General features: G+C 36.4%; 1 protein-coding gene across 2 annotated transcripts; it reads right to left on the bottom strand.

Annotated features, from left to right (window-relative positions):
* Positions 1 to 752: 752 nt before the first annotated feature.
* Positions 753 to 25,381, bottom strand: LOC128987328 (probable tubulin polyglutamylase TTLL2). Of its 2 annotated transcripts, none has more exons than XM_054408114.1 (9): positions 25,308 to 25,381; positions 14,110 to 14,232; positions 13,792 to 13,895; positions 6,898 to 7,051; positions 5,860 to 6,017; positions 4,794 to 4,912; positions 3,594 to 3,796; positions 2,167 to 2,339; positions 753 to 1,504 (listed from the first exon to the last, which is right to left on the bottom strand). In XM_054408114.1, the coding sequence occupies exons 1-9, from the start codon at positions 25,374 to 25,376 to the stop codon at positions 817 to 819; spliced, it is 1,791 nt and encodes a 596-aa protein (XP_054264089.1). In that variant the 5' UTR covers positions 25,377 to 25,381; the 3' UTR covers positions 753 to 816. The 2 variants fall into 2 exon arrangements, with proteins under 2 accessions (XP_054264089.1, XP_054264090.1); XM_054408115.1 differs by having other exon boundaries at positions 5,860 to 6,014.
* Positions 25,382 to 25,799: the final 418 nt, after the last annotated feature.

The raw sequence follows: 25,799 nt of genomic DNA, 5'->3' as shown, positions 1-25,799 counted from the left end.
ACGGCTATAGAAGAAGAGGGCTCTGTGAGGCGGAGTGACATCATTGTTATAGACAAGGAAAAAGATTTTGGTCTCATTATAGACCCAACAGTTCGTCTTGAGACAAATGAAAATCAGCCACAGGAAGTCCATGAAGAAAAAGTTAATATTTATAAGAAAACTATCCCATATTATTCAGAGAAATATAAAATATCAAAATTCGAAGTATATGGACTACTCATTGGATCAAGAGGAACAATTCCTCAACAAGTTGAGAAATTTTGGAAGAAATTCAAGTTAGAAAATCAAGTGCTATATCTAATATCTTTAACAGCCATAAAATTTTCTATTAATATTATAAGAAACCACCTATATAACAATTATCATAATTAGGTTTAAACAAACTTGCAAAATTTAATGTAATATTATTCTTTGTTCTACAGCAGACTACAATGTGTAGTAAGATTTCAATTTTTTAAATAAATTTGAATTTATAAAAACACCTTTAGCATGAACAAAGCTGAGAGTAGAATAGTTTACTTACTTATATCTTCAGGCAAGCGAGGTAACTCTAACTATTTTAATATTCAAAGCTCCCAAAACACCGGCTATCCAACCCTTTTAAGAATATGGGGTTAAACGACTTTGAGCCTTATGTTAATGTTCAACATATTTTTTATTTACATAGCTAAAGCTTCTTATCAACATTAATTACATGAGTAAATGAACACAATAAATAAAACAGCAGCCACTTGAATATTCAAAGGCAGTGCTCACTTTGAAAGCTCCGAGGCAGATGTTTAGTGACTAAAGTAAATAATGTTTAAAATAGTAGCTTTAGTTATTCGGTAACCAAATGAGTCCGGCAAGTCCTAAGTTTTTCATCAGTAAGGCATTTCTTTCTTCGTCACTTACCGTCGGGTTTTTCTGGAATATTTCCTTTGCCAGTTTTGAACACTTACTTACATTGGACACTATAGTTTTTATTTCTTTATCTCCAAACATTGTGGTGTGGGGTTCGGGTGTTTCGTCGTGCCAAAGTGTATTTCTACCGAGAGCTTTTTGTCCCAGAGGATAAACTCTCACCCAATCTCCTTCTTTGGTAGGAGGATCCCTCCAATCTCGGCCGTTCCCCCAGAGGGCGGAAGGGGAACATTTTGACCTACGATAAGTCTTTGTTCCGTTGTGCTTTGTCACAATTTCGTTACATGTAGCCCATTCCTCCGGACCATGGTATTCCTCGCCGATGTTCACTGTAGGTAAGAACGCTCCTATTCTCGTAGCACTTGGCTTCCGGTGGGTCTTCGGCCTGGGTGGAGGTTCATGATTGGTTTTCGCTGTCTTCTTGCGCCCCTGGTCAGGCTGCCCTCTACGTCTCCACCTATTTGCTACGGTTACCACGGTTACGGCTGTATGCGGAGCAGACCTAGCTCTGCTACTTCCACACCCTCCGACATTAATGGGCGTCTTTTCCTCATCCTCTTCACCAGTGATCGTGTCTTCTATGGATGTTGTTGAGCGTGAGCTAGAACACCACATAGTTTAGAAAGAAAAACATACTTAATGAATGAAAGCCAAGAAAAATCAGCTTGTAGCTATGACTGGAAAAGTAAAAGGTGATTGGGAAAGTAGAACCATTTAGTTTTGGATACCTACTTGAGTGAACATTGCATCTGAATGAACCAGCTGTGGCCTGTTTACTAATAAAGAACCAATTTGAATGAGCTACTCATATTGGTTAGTTCTTCAGCCTAAAATAATATTTACCCCCTTTTTTGATACCTACTGCAATATTTTGGGGGAAAAGGATGCTATGGCTCACTTGAGTTGTTCTTTCAACTTGACATGGTGGAAATATCTCAGTGAAGGAGAGAAATCAGTCATTTATAGCAGCGTACTCTTGTCAGTGGTACAATTTCACTTGTTAATTTTCATTCAAAAACTGGCCACAACTTTAGCATGGGAATGTCATTACATTTTTAGTTCTACAATTGTCAAAGGTATGTATATCCAAACAAAGGATATCTACTAACTAGCATGGCTTCTAACTTTAAATAGTTTTATCTACAGCTTTTAACTTCAACAGGTTATTTGTATGTGTGTTAAGTTCCCAAGTATTAGGCTTGAGTATTGTATGACGATTCATATACTATCGTTAAATGATCAATAACCAATACACATTTCTACCTGCAGCTCTGGTTAGATATGGTTCGGATAGTTTCTCCAGACCAGATTGTGAAGAGGGACAGTCCAGTATTGCAAACAGGCAGACCCAACAAGTCAAACATGTCGTGCAACATAGGCTTCTTGACTGCAGGGTCGACGTCACAATCATTGCCTAGGGCTGGGCTCAAGTTGACCTGTTTCAATGAAATGTTTCATGAGATTTCTGTAGTTATGTGGGCTTGAGTCCAATAGAAAAGTTTAGCGACCTCAATACCAACATTACTCTATTTGCTATTTTCCATCAAAATTACGTGGTTCCAAAGTCTTCTTAAAAATAAGCAAGGTAAAAACAACAAAATGGTTGATATGATAAGGAAACTTTTCTGAAGAAATGTTATTCACAGAAGAATTTTGAAACCATAAGAAAACAAACTAGATATAACTGATATAAAAATTGTATATTTTACACAACCATTTCAGATTATATTATATTTTACACATGTAAAGAGGATATCCTGTGTAAAATGTGTAGGATGGGTTGTAAAGATCGAGGAGAAGGCCAGGGAAAATCGTAAGAAAGTACGGAGGAAACACCCTTTCACATACTGTTTAGATGCCCAGTCTGTTAGGTATTTGCACAAGATCCTTGGGATGGGTTGTAAAGATCAAGGAGAAGGCCAGGGAAAATCGTAATAAAGTATGGAGGAAACAGCCTTTCACATACTGTTTAGATGCCCAGTCTGTTAGGTATTTGCACAAGATCCTTGGGATGGGTTGTAAAGATCAAGGAGAAGGCCAGGGAAAATTGTAAGAAAGTACGGAGGAAACACCCTTTCACATACTGTTTAGATGCCCAGTCTGTTAGGTATTTGCACAAGATCCTTGGGATGGGTTGTAAAGATCAAGGAGAAGGCCAGGGAAAATCGTAAGAAAGTATGGAGGATACAGCCTTTCACATGCTGTTTGGATGCCCCACTCTGTTAGGTATTTGCACAAGATCCTTGGGATGGGTTGTAAAGATCAAGGAGAAGGCCAGGGAAAATCGTAAGAAAGTATGGAGGATACAGCCTTTCACATGCTGTTTAGATGCCCTGTCTGTTAGGTATTTGCACACAAGATCCTTGGGATGGGTCGTAAAGATCAAGGAGAAGGCCAGGGAAAATCGTAAGAAAGTATGGAGGAAACAGCCTTTCACATACTGTTTAGATGCCCAGTCTGTTAGGTATTTGCACAGATTCTTGGTATAAGTTGTAAAGATCAAAGAGAAGGCCAGGGAAAATTATAAAGAAACTCTAAAGATCAGTAAGGGATCTAGGATCTTATGAGGGATGAGTTCCTGTCATGAGAGTGCACCATAGGCTAAAAAACATCCGAGCTGCAGTTACATGAATAACAATCCGGACCCTCGATAACATTAACGACAATTATTCAAACCTGTCTCCCTTTACCTCCAGCAGCCAAGGTCGAAGCGAGGAGTCCACGAGAACGTCAAAGCCGTAGAACTCAAAACAGTTGTTGCTCGGAGGGATGCCGTGGAGTTGACTGGCCACTGTTAGTACTACTAGAGCAGATATCCTCTGCCACAACAACCAGTCCTTTAGGCCGGATTGGTGTAGGTAGTGCCTCAGCTGTCTTAGACTCCATTTGCATCCTGTAAGCAAATGACAAATGACAAATGACAATTCTTTATTGCACATAACATCTGTTAGAGTTATTACAAATGTAATACACAGACAGGTACATTGTCAAGGTTTCTAATAAATAAGTAAATCTAAATAGGTATATAAAAAACCTAGGATTTAGCCAGTAAGTTACCCCTACAAAGCTACAGCATGGTGGAACTGTCAATGTTGAACAATGTTGAAGGGAAGATGATTATAAATAGTGGGTGGGACCAACTGATTCCTTAAATTAGAAACGTATGTCAGTGACAAATCAGGGTGCATATTTTAAGGCAAAAGATGAGTGAAGGTTGAATGTTGGATGGGTGTTAGCTTTGTGACTGACTAAGATCAGTTGGATTTTAGCAAGGACCATTATTTATTAACAGACCAATGATCAATGCCCGTTGGGTCAAGTTCTGAACCATCAAAATGCTTTTGACTCTTAGCAGAATTAATCAAGCAACATTTAGACTACCAAGGAAGCATCATATCTACTCAGTTACCTTGCAAAATCAACAGTTATAATCTCAATGATCAAGAAGAGAGGGTTTTTGGTTTTAAAATTGTTTGTCAGTATGACTAAGAGTAAACCGTAAACCTAACATCTGCTGGGTATTTTGTTTAAAGAATTTTGCTGTTTATAAATGTTTTAATGTAAATATAATAGTGGCTTGTGTTGTATAGGTGTGTAGGTTAATTTACTTTTTCAGTATTTAATAGAAACTTTCCTCTGCTGAAAATTAGAAAATTACAATTATTTTATTTCTAAGTCCAGCCTTCGAGGATGGCACCACTTTTATCAAAACATTTCTTGTTGAATGTGAGGAAGACTATAGAAGCAGGGATTTACAAATTTTTTCATGGCATTACAGAAAACTTGAGGTTGTTATATCTTCTTGTCTCTAATATGTTTTGGAAAACATTCATCATCTTATTGACTTAAATTTGTTTCTGTTCTTATAAAATATTAATTTTTCATCTTACCAGCACCAACTCTTTCCTTCATCTCGGTGTAGCGGGGACCGAGCTTGTTGAGTGAACTGTTTGTCAGGTGAGCAAAATGGTTGTCTAAGTCATTGAGAGAAAACTTCTCAGTGCCAAACCTGAAGAAAATAAAAATATTTGCACTTTCCTCAATACTATTAGCTTGTTATTTGAGGCAAAAGTATCAGTTTATAAACCACTTAGTTGAAGCACATTAAAAATGTTTCTCTGTTAAGTGTATCCAACTTTGAACCTAAAATTTACAAAAAATATTAAGGCCCTTGGTTTAGGTTTATGATTCAGCCAACTTAAAGCAGTTAGGTTTGTTAAGGTCTTGGATCTTAAATATTTTAGTGAGTCGGTAGCGTCACGGACTTCGGGCCCAAGGCAGCGATGTCGTGGGTTTGGATCCTGGTCACTGTCGAAAGAATTTTATCAGTACAGTTCACCTTGTACTGTACAATCCACGCACGGGCGGTAAGTCTATGTGGACGGGAAAATGCAAGGTTAAAAGACGCCGCCAACGTCTTTAAAAAAAAATAAAATAAAAAAATAATATTGAGGTGGCTTATAGGGAAAAAAATATTGACTGTAGAATATTATTTAAAAGTTAAAAACACTTAAACCTATCTGTTTTTCCATATTTAACTGAGGCACAACAGATAATAGACAAACTGAGAAACTAATCTATGAAATGTTTTAGGTTTTATATAACAGTGCTTTACTAAAATGCATATCGTATACAAAAACTAAATGTTGAAAAATAAATGCAAACACAACACATTCAATTATCAAATTAATTTCGAACACATATAACAATTTTGTTATTGCCCTTTATGTCATAGCTTTTATAAACCTATGTAGAATTTTATATCAGTAAGGGTGGTGTGGAAACTTGAAAGGTCCATGGAGAGCCCTGGATGAATTTTTCAAAAAAGATTTCTAAACATGCATTTCAAACTGAGGAAGCTAATTTTAATTGAAATCCATTTAGCAGGATCAGGGATTTATTTTTTAGAAACATATTCTCTCACTTCTGCACACTATGATTGCTGACATGTCTCACCTAGCTAATCCTTCCTTATACAAGTAGACTGTAAGTGGACGAAAGGAAGGCACACAAACATATAGCCTCAAGTCAAACTTGTATCCTCCAATCAGAAGTGGGTTCTGTACGTATCTTTGAACTACCGCATTGGAATAGTAAACTAGCTCACTCAGCTTCTGAAATCAAACAAGAGAATTCTGAGGTAATTTCGTTTTGTAAAAAAGGCAGCTCATCACTAATTGAGTACGTACAATAACATTGGGCTCCAGCTTGGACGAATGTTTTTCAAACAAAATCTCTTGAATTATTCATTGATTACTTAATGTCAACTGTGTTGCTGGATGAAATTCAGTGCCAGATGTTTTGCAATCTATAGTGGTATACCAAACCATAATGATTCTCTACTCTCAAACCTTATCTTTTGATTATGCAACTTCACTGCAAAGGGCACTATTGAACAGTCTACAGTCGAACCTCGTTCGTACGAACCTTGGTAAAATTTTTTAAATCCCCTCGAAACGCGTAGAGGTCACTGCTAAAAACTCCTCTATACAACATGTAATTAGATTAGATTAAAACCTCCTTAAGACAAATTTGTTTGTGACATGGGCTAGGACTGATGTACTGACTCTATACAACGAATGTTCTTAGCACAAAACCTCTACAAGAGGAATGAGACCTCTATAAGACAAATTTTTCCTGATCTTTACCTCCATAGTACGTACTTTTCGAAACAAACAGTAGCTTGTCTCAACATGAAACACCCACCCATCCCTCTTCCTTCCCGGTAATTGTCAGAGCGAGGAAGAACAACTATAAGACGAATAAAGGCATTTTTAAACCTCGATAATACAAAGTTTCCCCCTACCCCTTGAAATTTGCCTTATAGACGTTCGACTTACTTAATTTCATCTGACGAAATGGTTGATGGTGAAGAAAATCAATGGATTTTGACACAGGCCACAAAAGTCTACAAATGACAAATTGAGTCACTTAATAGTACAGAGAGTTGCTATAACCATAAGCTGTGACTATAATTTCAAAGGAATAATTTACCTTGAAGATGGAGATGCCCCTGCCCTGACTCTGCCCTACAGGCTTGCAGATCCAGACATCAGCATGACCTTGGCCTTGACTCTCCCCTTGATTCTGTCTGCTGCATTCTGCCACCAGCTTTGTATACTCTAGGGGTAAATTGTATGCCTCTGGGCTGTGAATCAGATGATTTATGATCATTGCCTATGTACCTTAAAATCATGGTATGTAGTCATTGGTAGGATTAATAAATGTGTGATAGGTGCTAGTTCAAAGGAGTTTTGAATATCATCACAGTATCAATTGAGATGGTACGCCACCTATGTCTGTATTTTAACCCAAATATAAGTATAGAATGGTGTGTGAGATGATCTGTGCAGATTTGTCACGACGAACCAAGATCCACTGCTTCAGTTTCATCAGCCAGGATAATTTATTTAAAGTCCTAGGATCAGGGAGCTAGATCCAGTTTTGAAGCATCAAAAAGCAACTGACTTTTCTCAGGATCAATCCGGCAACTTTTTCCTTTTCCTGAAATGGGAATTTCGGGACGAATATTGAAAGATACTTTTTATCAAGATGAAAAAACTACTTCATCAAACTTAAGAAAATATCTGATATTTCGTAATCTATTCATTTTTCTTCAGTTGTAACTTTGTTGATGTCAGGCAAAGTATTGATTGTGTAGCAAAAGTAATGTTTATGTCAGGAAAAGTCAGCTGATTACTATTTGTGTTTGGTGTATGGAAATTGACGATTTTGGAAGATCTCAACTGTATGGAAATGGGCTATTTTCGAATACAGAGTGATGAAATAGTATATTTCACTACCAAGACTCGCATGTAAAACACTATCTCACCCCGAAATGGGACTTTAGTGACAAGTATTGAACGACACTTTTTATCACGATAAAAAAAAAAAACTACTTCATCAAACTAGGGATGAATTGTTTCATAGTTATAAATAAGTGTGTGAGTTAAATCTTAAATAGTTAATCTAAGTTATTCTTAAGTACTCTGTGTAAAAGCTTGTACAAAAATATGAAACAATAAAGATTTTCTGATTTCTGATTTCTGAACTTAAATTATCTGATACTTCGTAATCTCATTTTTCTAATCTACACACAATACGGCTGTACAATAAATTTTAGTGTAAAGTTCAGCTGATTGTAACTTTTATGAAGTCATGCAAAGTATTGTTTGTGTAGCAAAAGTAATGTTTATGTAGCGAAAGTATTGTCAGGAAAAGTCAGCTGATCACTATTTGTTAAAGATTTCAGCTGTATGGAAATGGGCTATTTTCGAATACAGAATAATAAAAGCATACTTAAGCATACATACATACTTGCATACATATGGGTACATACGGCATGGAATGGAAGAACGAGGAAAATGCATCACCTTGAATTAAATGTGACAAGGAGGCTAAGGAACAATTTTGTTAGAAATAAATTAAACTGTGAAAAAATTTAAGATTTGAGGATGCGGACAGAATGGAGCTAGGCTGACTCTCTCAGATTTTGGAATTAGTTCCGTTGAGGAAAGAAAGAGAAGAGTATTCAGGTACAATTTGGAGAAAAAGGAGGTTGAGACAAGGAGGTTTCAATATACCGAGGCTCCGGGAGATATGCGAGAAAACTAAAGCATTGAATCAATGCTTTATGCTTAATGCTTAATCAAAACTATATGAATGGAAAATCAGCGAATTCACCTGGTGTTGTTTGGTTAGTTTCAACCATATTGAATTTTAATTACCAATATTAATATACATTTTATATCTAAATAACTATACATATATCCCGATGTGTAACTGACTCCGCTCATTATGAAGTTTTAACCCCCTCCAAAAATCCAAAATGGCGGACTAATGTAGCCGTTTAGGACTAATGAGTTAGTAGGTTTAATTATACAATTAACTAAACCTTTAAAGGTTTACCTAAGTTATTATTCGGAAGGTCGGCAGTTTGACCCTTTAAACCCAGGGTCGTTTTAAAGCTATATTCAACGAGTTTTCATACCCGTTTGAATAGGAAAAGCGTCTAACATTGTAATTTTCATTCCAAATTTTAATTACAAAAACAAACAAGGAGGATTCATTTTTAAATTATAAATCGTTTCAGCACGAGAAAATGTTGAAAACCACCTGAACTGATGCTTAGAATGCATCAATAAAAAAAATAATGTGTCCACGTTAGAGAAGAGTGTCTTTTAGCGAATTTCCCCTATAGGGAATAAGCTATATTAAAACATACAGTGGTCGGTTTTGGTTATGGAACAATAACCTTCATCATATTTGTGAAAGCATAGCGAATTCAATTCTAAATCTGGGCAACAGAAACGCCGTTTATCAAAGTTCTCCATTTATTTTTGTCACTGGGTGAATGTGATGCTGACACGAACAGAATCCTTCACATTATAAAGGCATCTCGATGTAAGCGTATAAAAGTTTGTGTGAGTGTGTGAAAGATCTCAGGCCAGTAAAACTATTTATATTTAGCTCAAAGCTTGTTGATTACAAGTTGTTTGATGAGCAGAGACTAATAATACCACAAACCAATCGTCACGAAATGTTTACTTATGCTCCGTGAAAGCAATGGTTTTTTTAGATACCCTACCGTAATTTAAAGCAGAGGAGACTGTTAAATCTGTGCTAAAGCTCCACTGTCATAGTAGGTCCACGCAAGATCAGTGAATGATGACGCAGAACGAAAACATGACTGACATGCAAAAAACCCTGGTAGGCCTACATTACACAATGATAAGATTGTTTTAGGTTTTTGATTCTTTGGGCCCCTCCCAAGAATCAACCCCACCCCCCACGTAATCCCTACCTACGTAAAGTGACATTTTTAGTCTCAGAAAATATATATCCGGTTGTCCTTCTTTTTCCCGAGGGTTGTAGATTTGAGAAACCGAGGGAAATCATTCAAGGTGTAGGGATGGGAAAGAGATCTACTCCCTTATAAGGTTAAGTTAGATTCCCTAAATCAGCTCCCGCTTAGAAAAACTCGAGGAGAACATTGATTCTACCAGAAAACTGTAATTTTTATAACCCCTGAAATGGCAGTTTTTGGTTACAATCAGGCATGTCGTCCTCTGCACTTATCAGACTCTGTAATAGTGGTAAATGCTCCGCAGCAAGGACTAAACATATCTTTTGTTATCCAAAATGGAATTGGCCCCAAAACTAAAAGTTAATTTAAATACTAAAGCTTCTATAAAAAAGAGTAGAAACATTAGAAATTATTATTAGTTTGAAATCGTATGTATTGCATAATCTTTACCAATCAAATCACGTCACGTGTTCGGGGGTACACGTTGGTAGCCTATTCATGTTTTAAATCGATTATTTGAAGAAGACACTTACCCTTTCCACAAAATTTCGCTTGTACTTGTACACGATCAGTAGCTTCAAACTACTAAATTCTCAAGTCCAAAATAATACTTGTCCAATTCAAATGGTTTATTACATGACCAGCAAGACCTAGCTGAAATCATTCGTTTCAAGAAGGCCAATTGAATGCAAATTTTCACCCGAGACCGAAGTATTTTCTGAGTTAGGGGTTGAAAGAAGCGCGTTCCCATGCAAATGACGTGTTCGGGTAGGTTGCAAATGCGAGGTAACTGGGACATTACCTCCCCCACAGTAGAATATCTATGAGACTCAGACATGTTCTACTGACGGGTGAGGATGTTGACAAACCCCTCCCCCACACATACTCTCACAACCCATCGATTGCTGGCTTGTATTTTTAACCGTCGGTTTATTTCCGAGTTGCAACTTTAGACCAATTTGTTTATGGGTGAAAGGATTGATTTTTGTTTTTATTGAATGATTGTTTTAAAGGAATTCTCTCACACAGAGGAGGTCTGTAGGCACAGCGAACATAAAAACGATTGATGATTAGCTCTTGAACGCGGGGCCTGCAGGACAGATCCCGCGCTTTAACTGCAACCAACAGCGCTCTCAGAGTCTAATGAACAATTAGCAATGACACCTTAGAAACTGGCTATTAAGTATAAGATAAAACAATTACATTTTTACGATTGGATCAACGAAGTATAGATAGATTTTGAATATTGAATCGCAGGTCAATCTAAAAATAAATGCAGTACAAAGAGATTTGATCAGAACCAATAGGAATAGTAAACATTTGGTGGACTAAAGATTTTTGCCATTAAAACAGTGGCTCGTTGAGTATAAAAACATGGCAGCAGTTTTTTATGGGTGAGCTGACAGTAGTAACAATCGATGGTGTCTCTGATGGGTGGATGATATTTTGAATTAGCTGAACCGGTAAACTTGGTCCACAGATTAATGTTTCTCCAATCAAGTGAAAACACTGTGAAAGCAATAGTTGAGATCTCTGTAATAGCATGGAAGTAAACGAACTGATATTTCAACTATGCCCAGAACTTTAAAGAAGGCCATGCACCTTTATAAAGCAAGATTGCGTGCTTATAAACGTAAAGTACGTGTCATCAGTTTGGATTCAAAATATTCGTAAGTAATGAGTGTGATTTTTTTTTAAGACAGTTTGTTCGCAACCGCAACGTAGTTATATTTTAGCCAGGTTTACTTTAAGACAATTTGCAGCATTAGTCTTGGTTAAAGAAAAGTTGTTTGCAAACTTTCAGATCACGCAACACTCTGCAACTCAGACTGTCCTCCAAGAAACCTGACTTTATTATTTCTTTCACAATTATATTATTTCGTAAGGATGGCAAGGATAGGGCAGCACTATTGCTTTGTTTTATCGAGTTGGATCGTCTGTTGAATGGGCAATAATTCTACTAAGTAATTGTTTGATTGCAATAGAGCAATTATTAGCATAATACACAATCTTAGTTTCCTTTGATATAAATAACTGATCAACGATTCTTATCGAGTAAATTGATCAATAACCACGCGTAAATGAAATATAATGAAATAAAATTAAAAATTAATTATTTTATCAGGCAAAATTAGGGCCACATGCCCTTTCTTACACTTAACCTCACATTCACATACATACGTAATATAAAGAAATAAGGCATTTCTTGATCTAATATAAATCTACATATTGAACAAATAAAACAACAATTATCAAAATAATATAATAATAATGAATAGAAATAACAAAAAAAAAACACGTTCACACGCACACGCACCAGCAAACGCGCAAAGATACAGAAGCCCTAGGACACGCCAGCCGAGACCATTTGCTCAAAGTAGAGATTTTTTGTGTATTGTAAAGGGCATTGTCGAAGATTCGTTATATAGGTTACATTGGCCATTTTCAAAGTCTACGGCCAAGCAGGGAGAAAGCTGAATGCTTACTACGAATTATTCTTTAACAGTATGTCAACATCTGTGCAGAACTGACACAACCTTGCCCAAAGATATTTTAGGTTACATATCGTTGGTAATTAGAAGAACATTCTAAGTATTATCTGCATAATTTATATTTACCAACTCTGTTACATTAACACAGTTTTTCTCATCGAAAATCAACGGAGCTCAAAAAGCCATCAAACTCCACAAATACACAAGCATGAGCGATTAAATAGATATTTTTTAAAACCTATTACCACAGAAAACATATTACTATAACCTATTACTATAATGGTTATAGTAGTATGTTTTCTGTGCTATTACGTTGCATCTTGGCTTTGGCTAACACGCACCGCATACATTTAACATTTAGCACGGTTGGCAAACATGGTGTGAACATGCGAGCAACATGTGCGGCGAGGAAGGAGCCTTTGATTGGCCTTTCGCACGGAACTGCAGTTGGTGCTACGGACTGGGCTTGCAATTAGACATATACTAGCAGAGTACCCGTCCTTCGTACGGGGTTCGCGTGTAAGTATAAAATGCTTATTGCAGTTATACTCAAGCTTTGCGTTTGCAATGAGGAAGGACACAGTTTTATAAAATTTGCTTCTTTAAATTTACAGTATTCTATAGTATTACACATCTACCATAGTGTAATGATCTACCACTTCACCTAAACAATAGAAAAAAATGAATTATAAAATATCACAAATTATTCATGAAATTAAAAACATACATAACTGTACACAGTCCTACTTTGACAGTTCAGGTCAGTATCACATCAAAGTTTTTTGTTGCTGCTTAGTTCAAATTAGCTGTTTTCATAAATGCAAAAAAAATATGGTGCTGCACCCTATTGGTAAATCTTATAACTTTTTAATGCTTTTCCATATCATAGAACTAAAGTTTTTAGTTGAAACAGCTGACTCAATTCTTTAATTCTCTTTAAATATGAATACTCATAAGGTTAACATGGGGAACTACAGAGCCACTGGGGTGGAGCCCGAAAGTATTTTTGAGGTAAAAATATGCCTATATGTTAATCGGGAATGTAAGCTATCATCATTCCAAATTTCAGCCCAATCCGTCCAGTAGTGCGTGATTGAACTTCAAACAAACAAACAAACACACAAACGTTCACTTTAGTAAGATAAGATAATAGTTAGGAAAAATTACTTGTTAAAGAATGATGTTCCTATTTTAGGACAAGCACAGAGTAGAAACGATACAGTAAAATTATATTATTTTTCTTTCGAAGATGAATGATGGAAAGCTGGGGTATGCTGAGTGGTTAGTGCTCCCTAGCCATCAGAAAGTCGCTGGTTCGACGGCTCGAAACTGCATCCTGTTCTTTGTGATCATTGATCTTTTAAAAATTACCTTAGCTAACGAAAAATCATCTTACCTCATTCTTTACTCGCCTTGCATTCACACCCAGCTTAAAATGCGTAACAAAATGTGCGTCGCTGTGAATTGGAAATTTATAAAATCAACTTGGGCTGTTCTATAGAGGGAATGTTGTGTTTTATTTTAATCTTAAACAATTAGTGTACTCTAGTTGTTTTCCCAAATTGTAAAATGATCAATTCACATTCGTACCTGAAGTCATAGATTCCTCCAAACACCTTCTTCATACATTTCAGGTACCTCGACAGATTGTCCTTGCGGCAGATACATGAAGCCTTGGGTATGTGGTTCGTGAACTTCAAACAAAACACAAACCTATATTTGAATGCACCATTTTAATTTCATGTTCGAATATTTCACCAAAAAATATTAGTGTTTGCATAAAGATAATAGGCAGTAAATTTATACAGTGTAGATCTAAGGTATATCGTAACAAAACTGAAGTTATTTCTTATGGCTTAATATAATTAACATGATGTTCAAACTTGAAAATGATCACGACAAAATTACCTGCCACGGTTTGAGCTGCTTGTAGTGATTGAGCGAGAATCCTCCAGTTCTCCACCATAGATTCCAGTTGTCCTTGATGGACGACCCCTCGTTGTATTCTCTCCATCCCCGCTCTAGGCATACCTAAAGTAGAGAGAAACTGAGAAAATAACATATAGAAGAGAGAAACAAATTGGGTAAAAGAGTGTTTGTCAAGCGAGAATCCTCCAGTTCTCCACCAGAGATTCCAGTTTGTCCTTGATGGACGACCCCTCGTTGTATTCTCTCCAGCTCCGCTCTAAGCATACCTAAAGTAGAGAGAAACTGAGAAAAATAACGTATAGAAGAGAGAAACAAATTGGGTAAAAGAGTGTTTGTCAAGCGAGAATCCTCCAGTTCTCCACCATAGATTCCAGTTTGTCCTTGATGGCAAACTAAAACCACCATGGTTGTTGATGGTTTGTGCTAGGGTAGAGAAAAACTTAAAAAATAACCTGGAGTTAAGTGAGAATCCCCCGATTCTTAAGTACCGATTCAAATAAGTAAACCCACCCCAGGTTTGCTGACCTGGAGGCGAGAAACGTAGAGAAATTGACCTACTGAAAATAGAAACAGAGAGAAAATTACAAGAAAGTTTAGTGAGAATCCTTCATTTCTTTACTAGAAAAAATAGAGGGAAAAGTATAAGAGCGAGTTTATTGAGAAGGGACTCTCTACCATGAGATCACCTTTCTACATATATTACAAATAAAAGACAGAGAGAAGCATACGAGGCACACAAAAAGAAACATATACCTACATTAAATAATGACAACTTGAACTATACCAGTAAGACATTTCTAAAAGTATTACATTTCAAACTCAAATCTACAATAGGAAAGTATTTCCAGAATAGTGTTCAATCAATTTGTTAGCCATTTCAAAACCATTTGATTTGATTGTCACCATAAATCTCCCCGACAATGATTTGACCGTCGAGAAACTCGCAAACAAATTGTATTAATAGAGTAAAAATGGTGATGCCGCGGGAATAGTTGAAAGGATGATAAATAATTGTGGGAAAACACGAAGGGAGGAAATACGGCGCAACCAAAGGCCATAAACAACTATTAATCGTTTTCCACTGACGTCGAAAACTTATTTAGTCTACGCACGCCACAAACAATTAACAAGATCTAAACTGGTAGAATTATTGGCAAGGAGACAGCGTATAAAATTAATAGAGACAATAATGGCAGTTTGGCATTGGAAGTTTAACAAGGGCAATAAGCATAGTTGAGGGGGGATGCGTAGCGGCAATAAGAAATAGAGAGTTAAGGGGACCAGGCACACGCACGCTGAACTGGGTCGTCGGAGGGTAATATGTTTGTGTAACGGGTCATTGGGGTAGTTAGGAAATGTAGGTATACAATTAAGACATACATTAGGGGACCAGGTGGTCCATGTTTAGTTAAAAAAAAATTCTTAGAAAGTTTGGTGTTCTCTTTTAACCTTGCACTTGCTCATCCACATTCGCTTCATGCCTGAGCTTCAAAAATATCAAGCAAATCGAGAGTGAACCGAACAGCTCAAGAATTAACACTGTACTGATCAGTAGCTTGTAGCTTGTTAGTGGTGGCACAGGAGCACTCTACATCAATTCCTTGAATTCGCAGTCCATCGCGCTAGTCACCTATAGAGATATATAGTCACTACCAGAGTCATACCACTCCCTTCTATGATTATACACTACATAAAATCGTTCATCTGTCTAGCGGTTGCCACAAAAACATTGTAATGGTACTAAAATGTTAACAACAAATACGATGCACTGGGTTTTATTCTGGCTTCTATTATGAAAATTCCCACTTAATATGTTGTAAAAATTTGAAATACGATAAGAATAATTTCTCAGTTGTATCTCCTAATAATTGTCAACATTCACTTACCTTTTAAAAACTGCATAATCTGTCTGTTTTGCAAGCATATAGCTGCGTTTCAACGATATTTTTTGTGAATATCAGGCAAGTCGTCATATGTATTTTTACATATCCAACAAAATCTAATTGACAAAAAAAACTCTGGTTGTACAGTGGAATGAGAGTTAGCTTGATTACGATTTTATTTTGATGTGCATAAATACGACATTAAATAATACATTCAGAATGGATGCAAAACCTATTTGATTACAGCAATTTTATTCTTGCATGTTATCCACGAGTCAAAACATACCGGTACATTAATTTTGTTTTAACTTCCGTGATACAAATAATCCATTCCTATCGAAATTTAGTTCTGGTCTGGATATAGTGTATGATTTTATTACACTACTAGCTGTTTGCCCGTTCTACGTACGGGAATCTAGTAGTAAGTTAAAACCTTATATTCAGAACAGGAATTGGTTTGCATATTTAGTGTGCATTTTTCCAGATATGATGGCAAAACTATAACTGTTTAGGAATACATATAAACCTTCTCAAATACAATGTCTGACAGTTTCAAAGCCAAAACGAATGCTTCACAATTAAATGTCACCCGATCGTGTTAGTCCATATTTTATATCAAACGATGAAAGGAATTGCTTTACAGTATAGATCTATGAGGCATAGCCCTAAGGTAGGCCTGTAATAAAGTTACTTTTCACACTGGTTAAAAGTAGTTAAAACACTACCTCTACCTCACTACTGCACACTTTATTCGGGTTGAAATTTTTATTAACAATGGTGCTCTTGTCTTTTCCACGAAAAATAAGGAGATTAATGCGTTACCAACAGACATACATACACAAATACAGAATTGAGTCCACACAACATTTTTGAGTCCAGACAGAAAACGCTAAAAATTATACAGTAAGACATCAATTAAATTTAATAAGCAATAAGGTGCAGTGTTTATAAATAAATAGTGAAAATAGTTATGTGTTTGTATGTAAAAATTATTCTTACTGCTACCACCGGTTCTAAGGAAAAGTAGCAGTACCAAAAACCAACGTTTACATTTGAGAAAAGAACTGTAGTACTTACGACTAATTCAAACTGTCCTTCTAATCAAACTGTATTATAGGTGTTAATTAATCTGTTGGCAAATATACAAATAAATAAATACTCAGGCCACAAAACATGTAACATGTAACGTTAACACCGTAAAGCTTTGAACACTTACTATGGTTTGCTAAAAAAAACTTTCACTTGATGTGGTGCAGTACAGAAGTAATTATTCTTCTTTGGTTTTAAATTTTTTTTAAGTTTTAGAAAATCCAAGTTATTTCTTATTAGTAGCATTATTTGTAAGCAGCTTTTAATGTTAACATATTAATGGCAGTTTGAAGAAACCACCTTTATCCAAACAAAGGTTTCTTATTTAAAAGATTACGTAATCTCTAAACGATAATCGGTACTACTGCACACTTTATTCGGGTTGACATTTTTATTAACAATGGTGCTCTTGTCTTTTCCACGAAAAATAAGGAGAAATAAGGAGAAAATATCTAGCAAACATTCGGAGGAAATGTGACAAAAAACGCACAAATCTGGGGTTTTGTACGTTTGTAGTTTTACTTCCTAAGTAGGAAAAGTACCGATATCGTTGTCGAAATGTAAGTAAGTAGAAAGCAAAAGTGACACATTGGAAAAGCGAGTTTAGCTACATCTGTTAAGTTAAACCTCCGTTACGGTATGATCACAGCGAAATCAGAAATATCTTCCAAGATCGCAGCAACATCCACGATCACCCACTGCAGTTGTGATTTTTTACTTTGCACTTTACACAACTGTCCTTCAAGCGCCGTCAATGAGTGGAAACCTTTGTAAGCTATGGTATTGGTGACGATGATTAAAAAAATATAAGTTTCCTTGCACTGATACAACACTGATTTACGGTATTTTCCCCGGTTATCAAAACTCAAGAACAATCATTGCACTTGCGATTAATTAAACCGGTTAAGTAAGGCACAACGTTTTTAATCTCACTTGGTTTGGATGTGCTGACTAAACTTGATCGGAAATGGTTGCGGTATTTGTAAACAACTTTTAATGTAAACATATCAGTGACAGCTAGAAGTGAGAACTAATCCAAACAGCTGATCGTTGTTTCATAAAATGTAATAGTAAAAATTGGGAGAAAATTTGACAAAAATCTAACAAAATTGGGTTTTTGGTGGTTCGTTATTTTGTTTTCAAAGAAGCGAGGCCATGTTTTTATAGCCAAAGACACTCTCACCAATCCAGTAAATACAGAAAAATTATTAGAACCTTGATCGGTTCTCTAGTTTTCTAGGAGTAGGCCGCGTAAAATGACATTTTGGCGTTACAGACGCAACCACAGAATGGACAAACAGACAGACAAACAGACAGAAATTGAGATAAGACTCGTTTCGGCTTTCTTAGGCTATGAAACGTAAAAATAACCAAAAACTGCATGATTCTAAGCAATGTACAGACAAAACTGTAATTTTATTTATATAGATTTGCATTACTTGGCAATTTATTTGTGATTGATAAGATTTACAATACACGTTGAGTAATTTCAGTGTAACCAATAATGTTCAAATAAATCTTGTTTATGGTTCGATAACCCGAATTCCGCTCTAATTCACCTGTAAGCTTTTAATCAAGGGTTTAGGCAAGGCCGCACTAGATATACTATATATCTAGTGCGGCCTTGGTTTAGGCCTATACCATTAACTTTATATCTTTATATCCAAAAGTACATGTGGTACATACCCACCTTAAAGGCCTATACACTTGTCGTAACAAACCAAGGCCCCACTACACGTAGTCTTCTTGGAAGTATGTCATTAGTGGATTTTTATTTATTCAACCGGATGATTTGATTGGCACTCATGTCTTCACACTATAACTGCAGTTGTTAGTGTTGGTTTTGTTTGGATACAGGCCACAGTTTTGTTTTACCTACTCCAGGCCTGTTTGTTTGATAGTTTTATTCAATCTACAATACCACGTACTCAATAAAATGTTTAAAAGAAAGCCGCCAAGGTTGATTGTTGATTATGGCGTGGAGACAAGCCAGTTAAGTGGCGACACTTGAATCAATGAACACTTCGTGCCAGCGGGTATTATCGCTAATGCTGTCCAAACTAATTTAAACTAAGGAAACGTGTCCTTTCTGATTCCGAGCTTGCTAACTGTTCAGGTACACAATCATTATGTGCCGTGCTACGGTGTACACCAATAGCGTGTGTACTGCGGATTATATTGATAACATTTTTGTAGATTCGATATTTACTTTCGCCACCTATAATATGGAGAAAGTATTGTTTTTGTCAAAATGTTCTAGCGTGAGTTTAGAGTGAATCCGTTTTGGGTCCCCCTGAAACAGAAAAGGGGGTTTTCGAAGTGATGTCTGTGCGTGTGGATGTTTACAGAGCTGCAGATCACACCTGTGGTCCGATTTTGATGAAATTTGGTATATACTAATCCATGGTATCTCCAGGAGTTAAAAACAATTTTAAAACGGCTCTAACGATTTTGATAAAAATTTAGTATGTTATAGTCCTTCAGAAACAAAATGGTACGACTCCCTTGATGTAAAAATTACGGTTTAAATGTTATTGCAGCTTTAGTGTTTTTACTCATAAAATAGTATCATAGTTACTCCCTACGATTTAATATCATAGTTAGGGCCCCTTATTACTAATAAGATAAATAAGATAAGGGTTGTTGTATTTATAATGGGAGGAAGTATGTGTCATACTGTTCATACCGTTTTTGCTATGCAGTGGTACCTGGGAATTGAAATGATCTCTACCTAAATTATATTAAATTGTTTCATGCTCTTCGCAATTGTAACAATTCTCAAGCAGAATTTTACTAAAGGGACTATTTAGAATACGACTTAACGGTAATCCACAGATTCCACTTTAAAATTAATTTCCCCAAGCTGGACCTAGGCACGTACTGTAAGAAAATGCAACTCATTGTTGTTGTCAGTAGTGACTTATTGCTCTATGATGGATAGTGCACGGAATCAATGGTCGACAAATGTTGTGCATGTTTTGTTTTCCGACCTTGGTCTAATATGTACCTAGTGTTATTGGTATAGACGTCTAGCCTATTGTATCCAAAAATGTTATGGATTCACAGGATTAGTTGAAATCCTAACCGCAATACACGTTAATCATAGTATAGCTTTGCAATTTTCTTAATCATATTTTGAATCATTGTATAATATTGAGACACGGACAAAAGTTATATGCGTATTTGAACCTGACTATGAATTAAACATGAGTTAAGAATGGAGTAAGATGCATTTTGTGAAGCTTTGTTTTAGTCTTTACCGGTGGTTTATTAATTATTTCCCCTACGATTTTTTGTTGAAAGAAAAACTACCAAGGATAACTGGATCATGTTTCGATTTGGAGAACAGGCAATTTTGGTATACAGTTTTAGAATACTGAGAAAGGCGAATAGCCCAGTCAAATAAAACAAATACCCCCGCCGCAGCAAACCTGCAGACTAAGCGAATTTCCATTTCCCTGAATGGATTTACACTAAAATGTCTCCTTAAAAATATCACATTTATTCCCTATTTAAATAGAATCAGTTTAAAACATTGGTTTGCTGCAACAGGGAGGGTAAAAGGGTTTTTTATGTAAAATCTTAATAGTTAGTATCGTTGACATAAAAACATTTTCCAAATTTGGGCAAAATATGTTAATAAACAAGCAAACTACAACAGTTTACTTATTCTCCATAAGAATAACATGGGAATTTTAAATTTACAATTTTTTGGAATTTTCTCCGTAACCATTAGGCGCATTATAACGCTTCAATATACTAAATTATTTGTTTTTTTAAGCTCTACAAAATAGTTTGGAAAGAAATTGCAAAATTTTATGTTTTTTGGGTCAAAATGGGAAAAACCCATTTTTACCCCATAAACCCCCGTTCCCGTGGTCCGATCATGCTGGTTCGCGAACTCGTTCGAATAAACGTAGGTTTACACGTTTGTACCAAATGTCATCAAAATCGGATCATTTTTGCTCGAGTTATCGCGCTAACGGACACACACACACACACATATATATATGAATTTGAACGGATGGTGTTTTTGGCCTCTAGGGACCTCAAAACGAAAAAAAAATCGGTCCCGGGTCCAGGTCTTACCATGAGTACTACGGTAATAGCTTATTCCCTATATGGGAAATTCGCTAAAAATTGCCCTTAGGGTAAAAAAATTCCCGGAGAGTTGGAAGTTTGTTTAAACGTTCCTTTTGTTCATTAGATTGAATAAAAAAAAGTCCTGATGGGTGGGGGTTGAGCTTGACAGAGGGAAGGGCTCTGAATGTCGCTTTTTTAGTTTTTCGCTTATATTTCGAAATCTGTAAGTCATATTGGAAAGTGTCAAATACAAAAGTTGTAGCTGACAAAACTCTCTACAAACATTAATGCATTTTTTGTAGGACTTAACCGTTTAAAGCTAAATGGTAAAGAAAATAACAGTATATTAAAATCGTGTTTTATTTTCATTTCTGTTTTTAAAGTTAATATTACTCAAAATAATTTTAATGATTACATACATGGGTCATATAGTATAAACTAGGGGATCCAGGGATTCTTCAGTATCATCCAAATCCACAGAATCGTCGTCTACCGGAGGGTCATTAGTGCACGCTCCTTCGCAGTTCCGCACAATGCTGAGAAGTGGATCCTCGCATTACGGCACTTTACGGCACCCACAACGTGTTCTACAACCATTTGTACAACTAACTGCAAAAGATAGTTGAACATGAAAGAATCATATAAAGAAGACTTTCTCATATCTCTTTCATCAAACAGAGCTATAAGGGGAAAGGCGCAGCTCGTAGCACAGAAGGTCCTTTAGATCCTCGTAGTTTTTCTTTGTAATTGCAACTCGTTGAAATACGAGTAGTGGATCCACCACATGCACTACGTTATTTTGATAGTGCTGCTCAATGAGGCCGATAATAAGACTTTGTCTTTTCGAGCCTGTTTCATCTTCCATGCAAATAAAACACCATTTTAATATACTGCTATATTCTTTACCCGTTAGCTTTGAACGGTTAAGTTCTACGAAAAAATGCATACAGTAATTTTTTTAGGGAATTTTGTCAGCTATAACTTTTTTACTTAACACTTTTCAATATGATTTACAGACTCCGATACATAAGCGAAAAACTAAAAAAAAGTCGCATTCAAAGTCCTTCCCTTAGTCAAGCTCGACCCCCACCAATCAGTACTTTTTATTTTCTTCAATCTAATGAACAAAAGGAACGTTTAAAAAAATTCCCAACTCTCCGGGAATTATTTCACCCGATTAGTCTAATATAATTTAACTGGGCTAGAAACATAGTCGATGAAGTCAGATGTTCATATACAACCTGTTATGTTATGTAAGCATGTTAAACGAAATTTTCGAATAGTTACAAGGCAAGTTGAAACAAATGAAGCCGAGTATATAGTGGGCAGTGGCTGCAAAAGCGACCAAGTGGTGGTCTTAACAGCACTTCACCATGCAATCAGTAGGGCCTCTTGTAGCCTGGGAAACAGAGAGAAATTCACTCACAACCCTTTGCATGTGATTAAGGTTCTGATAGATTTTGTAATAATCAACTAACATACTTACTAGTTACGTTGAACATAGTAGTTCAACGGTTATAGAGTTCGACTAATAGTCAGAAAGTTTATGGTTGAGGCAAGTTTGTAGCTTTTTGATGATTAGAATCAGTTCTCAATGTGCTTCTCAATGGTCCTTTCAAAAAAAAAAAAAAAACTAGTACATGGTCAATATAATCACAACTGGCATTTGAAAAATCTCAATTTTTCCCATTCTGGACAAAGATTGTATTATCAGCAGGGGTGAACTTTATTTTACCCCATTGCAGTCACTGTATTATCCACCCTTTTAATTATTGCATGAGGATAAACAATTTCTGGAATATCTTACAGTTTCTGAATTAAAATATTTTCCAATTAATGACTTTATTGGTTTACTGCATCGGTTTTTACTCTTATTTTTCTGCTATCTGTCCCTTGTTCTGTGCTCATCTGATGATCAAACCTTATTTGTGTTTTCGCCATCACGTGATCCTCCATGACAGGAATGAGAGGTTTCTACTGAATTAACTGTACAGAATACACAGTATGACACTAAAAATGCGCTCCCCATGTCTTACAAACGTATCCAAGAAGTCTTCAAATTAAATACGATGATAAATTAATTTCAAATTAATTTATTCTTTAAAGTTCCGAATTTATATATGTGACGTCGATCTGAATATCATTTTAACACATTTTCAGACAAAGCTATTAAATATAATATATGAGTATCATAAATAAGTTTGTCTACTTCATCATAAAAAAACTCATCCTTCACTCACATTTGGGCGATACGCACGTAGGTGGCGCCCCATCTCATGTACTGATAATAATAATAACAGAAATGTGTAACAAGCAAACCTTTGTAATTTTGAACAAACATGGCACGCATTTCACAGTTTTCAACAATACGGCAGCGGAAGGCCTACAGTAGGCCGAGCGTTCCTCGATATATTGAATTGATAGAGCTTGATTGGCAGCCATAGCGTGTGCCAGGATAATAGGCTGTGTCACTATGTCCAGGACCTCAGGACTACATGTGAGCAAGACAACTGCCATTAGTGAACGGGTATTAGGTAGATATCTTAAAATAACCTCCCTCATTTTCTCTCTCCACAAGACGCCACTCATTCACCAAACTATTTACCCGCAACCAGGAAAATTCAAATAACCCCTAAAAAACCTACACCCAAATAATGTTTAACTAGTGTACATGTTGCTCGGATTCGAGCAATTGCAAAGTATTACAGTAGTTATTTCAAAACGAATAACAGTCATATTTACAATTAATTTAAAAGAGATAACTCAAATATTACCGGTGTGTAACTCAGACCATGTTTATCTTCGTTATTGGTAAACCTAAAGCATTCCGGTCGGTTTTCTCCTTCTCTAAATGCCTCGCTGTACAGGCAACACAGGTTATTGATAGAGGGCCAATTGAGAACGAAAAGTCATTTTGGGATAGGGTTAGGGCGCATTTAACCTAATAGTAGTTGAGATTGTCCAGGGTCAGGTGCTGACTGTGATGAGATAGGCCTATTAAGCGCCACTGTTTTGTAGCTGCGGTCGTTATCACGATTACGCCTCCTTTCTATGTTTCGTTGTCGTCGCGTCGGAGGCATTTAAAAGAAAAAAAAACACAAATAAACAAATTATAGCTACACAAAACAACGATAAATGCACAAATTTAAGTTACAATCGTGATAACACGATCCGTCATAGCAACACAAAACAACCATAAATACACAAATTTAAGATACAACCGTAGTAACACGGTCCGTCTTGGGGTTTATGTTTACACAAACTCAAATATGTACTCAATGCGTTTCATTGAATTGAATAATAAATAACAGCAATTAAATTATACAGCTGATCAAAATGTAAACAATTATGTTCTCCATAAGGATAACATGGGAACTTTCAAAGCCACTGGGGCAGAGCCCAAGGGACTTTTTCAAAAATGTAAGGCCAGTTTGCAAATCTAAGCGACACGCTCTTTTCAATGAGACGTCAACGGATAAAATCGGTTAAGAAATGGCGGAGGAGTTCAACCGACAAACTTTCATGTAGCTTATTAATTATATAGATCCTCCTAGAAATATCTCCACTGAGGACAGGGTGTTCCTCGAGACAGTCAGCCCCGTGGATGCATGCGGCAGAGGACGTTAGTTTGCCCAGGAGCAGCGGGCATCTGCCCGAAGCAGCGTTCCAGCAGGATTGGGTAGATTCTGCATGTCTACCAGTCCTTTCTTGTCAGCAGCCTGTCTGTGTACTGTATATAGTCAATGGTACTGTGTACGTGGCACCTAGTAATCTACTCGTAGGTTTTATCCCTCCAGTATTACCTGACCTTCTGCGTCCACCTGCATATCAAAAATCAGCAGACCTGATTAACGTCTCGAAAGCTTAACCTTTCAATTTGAAATCCTGCAGATTCGAAGAACAAAGTACGATCCCATCCAGCCCAATAACTTCTGCTTGACTCAGAAAGACCTGCACCTTCCTATGAGTCAAACTCGATTCCAAACCCGTTCAGACTCAAAGAAACAAACCACCAACCAACCACGTGTTTTCCGGATTCAACCAACATTCATGTTCAACTTCAAGCTTCACGAGTCAAACTGGAAAAGGTTTCTAAACGGAGTTTGGTTTTGTATAACTCACCTGCATCAAAAGATTGGGTCCACTTCCGTTGTCGTTTAGTCGGAAGATGAAGGGGCCCTTGTCAGTCATCGTATCAGCTGGGGCTGGCTACTTGGGTCTCCATCCCTGAAAGAAACACGAGATGTTATTTAAATTTAGGTACATATATGTACGCAGTAGGCCTATATAGACCTATACTCATAGACAGCTGGTAATATGGTTCAATCTAGGTAAAAGATTGTTATATGGACATATATCAGGAACGCCATAGTCCTACTAACTCACTTCCTTGAGTTTCCCTCGGGTTTCGCCCCGTGGCGAAAGTTTTGAGGTGAAATTTTCAAAATTAATATTGAATGGTCCCCATGACATGATGAGAAACTCATTACTGTATGTTTATCTTTGCTTTGACATTTCAATGTAAACAAGAAGAACTGCCAAATGCTCATTTCACAATTTCAGACAGCTGATCCAAAGAAATTAAATATTTTCCACAACTATGTTGTTAGATTA

Source organism: Macrosteles quadrilineatus, unplaced genomic scaffold, assembly GCF_028750875.1.
Source record: "Macrosteles quadrilineatus isolate MER2022 unplaced genomic scaffold, UCM_ALF_1.0 Scaffold_2__2_contigs__length_208266976, whole genome shotgun sequence".
In the NCBI taxonomy this organism is placed as follows: Eukaryota; Metazoa; Arthropoda; class Insecta; order Hemiptera; family Cicadellidae; genus Macrosteles; species Macrosteles quadrilineatus.
The sequence above is the reverse complement of the archived record's forward strand: the minus strand, read 5'-3'. Positions and strand labels throughout refer to the sequence as shown.